The 6,000-nt window shown below is 49.5% G+C and overlaps 1 protein-coding gene across 2 annotated transcripts in view; it reads left to right on the top strand.

The window, feature by feature from the left end:
* Window positions 1–994: 994 nt before the first annotated feature.
* The window catches only part of LOC126547506 (acetyl-coenzyme A transporter 1-like), a 25,822-nt gene continuing 20,816 nt past the window's right edge, over window positions 995–6,000 (top strand). For both annotated transcript variants that reach the window (XM_055063192.2, XM_050195481.3), the window contains exon 1: window positions 995–1,405. In XM_055063192.2, coding sequence (XP_054919167.1) covers window positions 1,377–1,405 — 29 coding nt within the window. In that variant the 5' untranslated portion in view covers window positions 995–1,376. The remainder of the gene's footprint in view (window positions 1,406–6,000) is intronic.

Below are 6,000 nucleotides of genomic sequence, written 5' to 3'. Positions count from 1 at the left end.
TGAAGCGAAAAACACCACGAATAATGTCAATTCGCTCGCTGCTGCTGCCGCACTTCCTCACTACAGCGTTTTGACATCGAGTTTTCGCGGTCATTGAGCGAGACGAGTTCATGTTTGCTTGTGCGCGGGTGACACCATGCTTGTTAATTTGGTTAGTAAGCGAATGTTCACAAGTTTATACGACCAACAAAACTACTATCCTTACTTCGTATAGCTGTCTACTAATTTGCTATCGCAATCGATGCTTCGCCTTTCGGGCGAAACTGCGACTTTTTTTCCTCTCGATATTGCTGGAAAATTTACAACTCGATACATACAAATAGACGCAAGCGGAATTGCCCCGCGCTGGGCTGGTAGCGGAAGCATCAGGCTACAATCGCACCGTTCGCGCGCATATACGTCGACGTAATTAAGTGAGACGGCTGGGGCGCTTGCGTCACATCACATGTCGCAGATGTGCACGAGAGCATTTCGCTCAAAAGCAAACGCCCGCGCCCCGGTGTCCATTGGCCACAGACGTTAGAATGAAACCATTGTCCTTTCTTTAGGCCATACAAATATCCTCACTCTTCTTGCCTCGACAAACATGTCAAACACTCCTTTCGTGTATGACCTCAATACATCGACGTCTCACATAGCGCATTGTGCTGAACTACATGCAGTTGGCATTTCGGCATTGATCGCTTTGGAACGGTGTAGTCCGGGAAACAAACAATGCATGGAATTGAAGCTGATACCTGTATGGGTTGCTCGTTGCATGCGTATGATGGTAATAAATGCAGTTGTACGTCCAACTGTCTCTTAGTTCCATATAGAATTTAATTAACTGCGCTTCGCGAAAGTTTTGCTTCACATAATGCCTGTATTTGCGTTCGATCTACTCAATATCGTTCCTAATTTTTTTTATGCATGAGTAGGCTTCAAGATTCTTAAGTGACGCCCCCTCCTTTAGTTTTTCTTTTGTTCTTTTTCTTACAGTAATACAGCAGCAGCAGCAGCGCGTACACGACGACCTCGGCAGCACAATAGCACAATGAAAGGTTGAAGCCGTGACCGGAACGATTTGCATTTTTGCAAGAGCACGCTGTGCGTCCAACAAGAACCTAGAAAAGGAAAAAAAAAGAACGGTTAGCGCTAAGCGCGAAGAGTTCGCGCTATGCCGTGGCTGCCGACTCGCTCGCAGTAAATTTAAACGGTAAATAAACGGTAAATTTCGTTTCACATAAGGCAACTTCTAAAAATACAATTTTGTGTTGTCCAGCAGGATTTTGATATGCAGCGCCACTTAGCGGTGAAGTGAAACGACTGGGACACGTATGTGTAAGCCTTTGGCGGGGTCGTCTGCTGCGATCATTGCACACGTGCGGTACGAGTGAATGACGCAAGATATAGTCAAAGTCCCGAGGTGAGTCACGTCAGCTATGTTGGGAATGCGCGTTCACTTTTTTACGCAAGACAAGCCGTGCGTGGTATAGCTAGGAAACAGAATTTACGCTGTAGCCCCAAACTGAAATTTATATATCCAGTCACCAATTGGTGCATTCCGCTGGGCCCTGCTGCAGGCTGCGTTCATTTAACAATGCTGAGTAAGAGCTATCGTTTGCACGATTTCAATGACCACCACGTCGGCAGGTCGTTGTAAAGTCTGTACGGCACGTTTTGCTTCCAATGCGAGACCGACGTACATGATGCGTGTGTGTATGTGTGTTTGTATATATATACAAGGGTGTCCCAGCTAACTTGGACCGAGATGTTGAAAAACACCTATGCGTTCAGAACAGAAATAGCGTGGATGTTGTTAGCGTTTATCTAAACTTACAGTACCATTTCCTTTCTCGTCTTTCTTTGAGTAATTAGCCGAGATAAATGAATTAACTTTTTAAAAATAGCTTGAAACGTTCAGGCGTCAACAGGAAAGTTGTGGAGCTCCACAAATATTGCCCAACCCAAGCACTTCCAACGAGACAGACTTAGCGTGACCGTTTTTATTCGGGAAAAACGAAAGCCCGCGGAGTTTAAAAAACGCCACGTGACAGCGCGCTCTGTGCGCCCGAATGCGCCACGATTACAGCGCTCTCAACCGTGCTTTGTAAAAAACATCGCTCGCTTCGCGCCTTTCGTGCTTCCCACGACCATAGAGTTTCTCATTATAACACCTAGAGGGTAATCTGGCGCCACCGTCTATGGGAGTTTCTTAAGGGGGCACCGTGCCGTCATGGGAATGACGGTATATGTGCCTGCGAGGCTCGCGTTGGCTGGTGTTGTAAGAGGCTTCGTCTAAAACGTGGATATGGCTCCGTAAATAACGCGTTTTCAAAGTAAAATCTTCATAAAATGTTTCCATTCACGCATATTACATCTTTACTCACCCACTATGCATGACCAAGTGAAGAAAATCAAGAACAGACGACCAACTATTTCAAAGCGAGCGCGAACCTTGTCGTCTGTCCCCAAACTTTAGCGGCCCGCGGATACTTTTTACGTAACATGTAGTCGTACACACAAGAACAAGTTCCCATAGTTAAACAAAACATGTTTTCGCGTAATAATAAAGCTAAAACAGCTTTTCACGTGTTGTTCTAGTAGAAAATGAATCATTGTGACAGACGGAACGGTACTTGCCAAGCGCGTCTTCAAGGTGTCCTGTCTCTACGAGAACGATGCCAATCCGAATCCACAATATACCGGCATTCCCATGCATGCCACAGCGCAGCAGCGCCAGATTTCCCTCTAGGTAATGTCGTGAGAAACTCTATGCCCACGACAGATCTTCGCGTTGTGCTTGATTCCGAGATGACGCCAGTGGGTTCGGGCGGCAGTTGAACTACAGCGCGGCGCCCGTTTCTGCGGCGATAATTGCACTCTCACGCTAAAAGAATGCATGCGGAGGAAAAATGACAAGCTCATGAGTTCGAATTTGGGAACAAGACCCCAACAAGCAAACACGCATTATAACAAGCTTGATAACGTCGTGCGAATTACGCTGGTTGTCACAAAAAGAATTGTAAACTGACACGGAAGGTTGCTTTTTAGCTTCCTGTCCATTCCTTGTCGGCAGAGAATTTGTAATTTCATATTACTTACGTGCATTTTACACGTCGTCCAAAAGTTTCCAACAGATGGCTCTTTTCATGGATAACGGTTGTAGAGATTTCTTGGCTGTGATGTCTGTCTAAAGAATGTGTTCAAAGAAGTCGCCCTCTGCCATAATGCTGTACTGGCACCTTTTCAGCACGTCCGATGTAGTTTTGATGACGCAAGACGGTATTTCGCTGCAGGCCTCAGCAATCTCTGCCTTTAGCGCTTCTGGTGTAGTTGTAGGTTTGCGGTACACTCGGTCTTTCACAGGTCCCCGCAAGAAGTCAAGAGGTGTCAAGTTCGGCGACCTTGCACGCCATGCCACTGGTCCATGCCGCCCGACCCACTGGGGTTTGAAGGCTTCGTCAAGCCAGGCTCAGGTAAGGCTGCTGCTGTGAGCTGGTGCACCGTCGTGCTGATACCAAGTTCGCCTTAAAAACGCAAGAGGAAAATCACAGCGAAAATCTTCGACTGGGCCTTCCAGATGTTCACGTACCGCTGAGCAGTGAGCATGCGGCCAGAAAATATGGGGCTAATTATTCTTCCGTCAAAAATACCGCACCACACACTAAATGACCATTGGTACTGGTGTCTGGTCTGCGCCACCCTATGCGGGTTCGTATCGCTCCAGTAATGGACATTATGGATGTTGAATTGAGAATTTCTGGAGGAGGTTGCCTCACCTGTCCAGAGTACTTTGTCAACAAAATCCGGTATTTCGTCGCTGTTCACAAGGATCCAATTTGAGAAATCAAGCCGCCATTGAAAGTCTCTTTCTTGCAGCTTTTGATGCTCTTGGAGGTGAGACGGATGCATTTCAGCCTTCCTAAGAACTCTTGACACTGAAGACTGAAATGCCGACCTCACCACTCACATCCCGCACGCTGGAATGAGGGTTTGCAGTCATGAAACCCAAATTTCTCCTTCAGCCTCCTCACTGATGGTCCCCTTTCTGTGCTGCTTCTTGAAGCTACTTGTTTCATTCAGCGTCAAGTATTCGCGCTTGGTCTTCCCCAACATTGCCAATTTCATTATACCTTGGCAGCTTTCCTCTTGTTGCCCCGTGCCGCTCCCAAGGCTAAGACAATGTTCGCCTTCTGCTCGCTTGAGTAGGGCATGCTTTAGGCACTGCAAACAAATTCTTCGATACGGTTGCGCGGCACGACAGTAATAGACAGTCGAGCTCACATGCATCTAGCCGCTGGTATAGCTTGGAAGAGAAGCGGCGTTGTAACAAATGATGCTCTCTGTCGCACAGGTTCCAGATGTATGATGCATGTTTTGTGTGTATCTTTTATATTCCGCACCGACTTGAACGCTGGAAAAAAAGAATGGCTCTTCTCGTCATATCGGAATAAACTTCTGATGACGGCGCGTTCTTCGGCGACAGGCGCGAGTGGCTGCTGACTAAGCGCTTTTTCGGAGCGCCGTCGCCAGCCGCTGCCGGTAATGTCAGAGCCGAGCAAAGGTTGAAGCCCTCTCTCGTAAGTGAAGGGAATGCGCTGGCGATGTTTTTACAAATCACTCATGAGAGCGGCGCATTCGGGCGCACAGAGTGCGCTGTCACGTGGTATTTTATTGCGAAAGCCACGGAGGAAGGAAACCAAGGAGAGGCCCTGACGTCACTCTTTGTGAAGCTAAAGCGAAGCCGGAAGTTGGCGTTGCTCATGGCGTTACTCCGCCTATCGGGCCAGCTCTCCTCTCTTGTTTACATTTCTCGCGAAACCACGCCGCGCTGCGCGCAACCGTGCTGCTCGGACCCGCGCGCTCCGCAGCAATACTAAGCAATCGTTAGCACGTTAGCATGATTCCGCGAAAGAGGGCAACATTTCCCGCGGATATTCCTTCGTCCCTAGCCATTGCCGTGGGGCGGTACATTGCGTACAGCGTTGCATGCGCGTTCATTTCACGAACTTTAGTTGCTCCTGTCCCACCTGGCCACAGCAACGTCCGCTAGAGCACGGCCCAGATAACGCAGCGCAAAAAAAAAAAAAAAAAACACGGAGACCAACGCAAACCTGCCCGCACGGCGCCTTTGCCACGGTACGAAACCTACGGAGCAACACGTGCGAGCGCACAGAACAATAACAAAGCGGCCATTGTGGCCCGAAAGGCGGGGCGACTACAGCAAAGAAATAAAAAAAAAACCAGCAAGACAAAGGAGAACCTACTACGTCATTTCCTCCACACTTTTCTCCTAGCGCGCGGAGGGGGTAGGGCCTCCTCAGTTTCCTTCCTCCATGGCGAAAGCAATACTTTCGGCCCATCGGTGGTCGTGGCGCCTCCTTACACAGCTGCGCGTCACGTGACCGTGTGACGTCACGCCAGACCGAGAGACGGGGCCCCACACGGAGGAAGGAAACTAAGGAGAGGCCCTGACGTCACTCTTTGTGAAGCAAAAGTGAAGCCGGAATTTGGCGTTGCTCATGGCGATGCTCCGCCTTTTGGGCCACCCTCCTCTCTTGTTTACATCTTTCGCGAAACCACGCCGCGCTGCGCGTGGTGTCGCGCGCTCGCGCAACATCTGGCAGAGCACGGTGCAGGTAACACACCGCAACAAGACACGGTGACTAACGCAAACCCGCCCACTGAGCGCCTTTGCCACGGCCCGAAACCTACCAGAGCAACACGTGTGAGCGCTCAAAACCATAACAACGCCGCCATTGTGGCCCAAAACGCGTGGCCATACAACAAAAAAAATAAAAAAGCAGCAAAAAAATGAAAACCTACTACGTCATTTCCGCCACACTTTTCTCCTAGCGCGCGGAGGGGGTAGGGCCTCTCCTTAGTTTCCTTCCTCCGTGGGGCCCCAGCTCGCGGCATCGATGATGGAGGCGAAGCCTTGCGCGCCGCTGCTGCGGCGCTACCGAGAGAGGGCGCTCGCTGGTGTGACGTCACGCTAGGAGGATAAATGGGGATACA

This window comes from Dermacentor andersoni, chromosome 3, assembly GCF_023375885.2.
Source record: "Dermacentor andersoni chromosome 3, qqDerAnde1_hic_scaffold, whole genome shotgun sequence".
Lineage (NCBI taxonomy): Eukaryota > Metazoa > Arthropoda > Arachnida > Ixodida > Ixodidae > Dermacentor > Dermacentor andersoni.
Note: the sequence above shows the minus strand (reverse complement) of the source record. Positions and strands in the feature narration are given on the sequence as shown.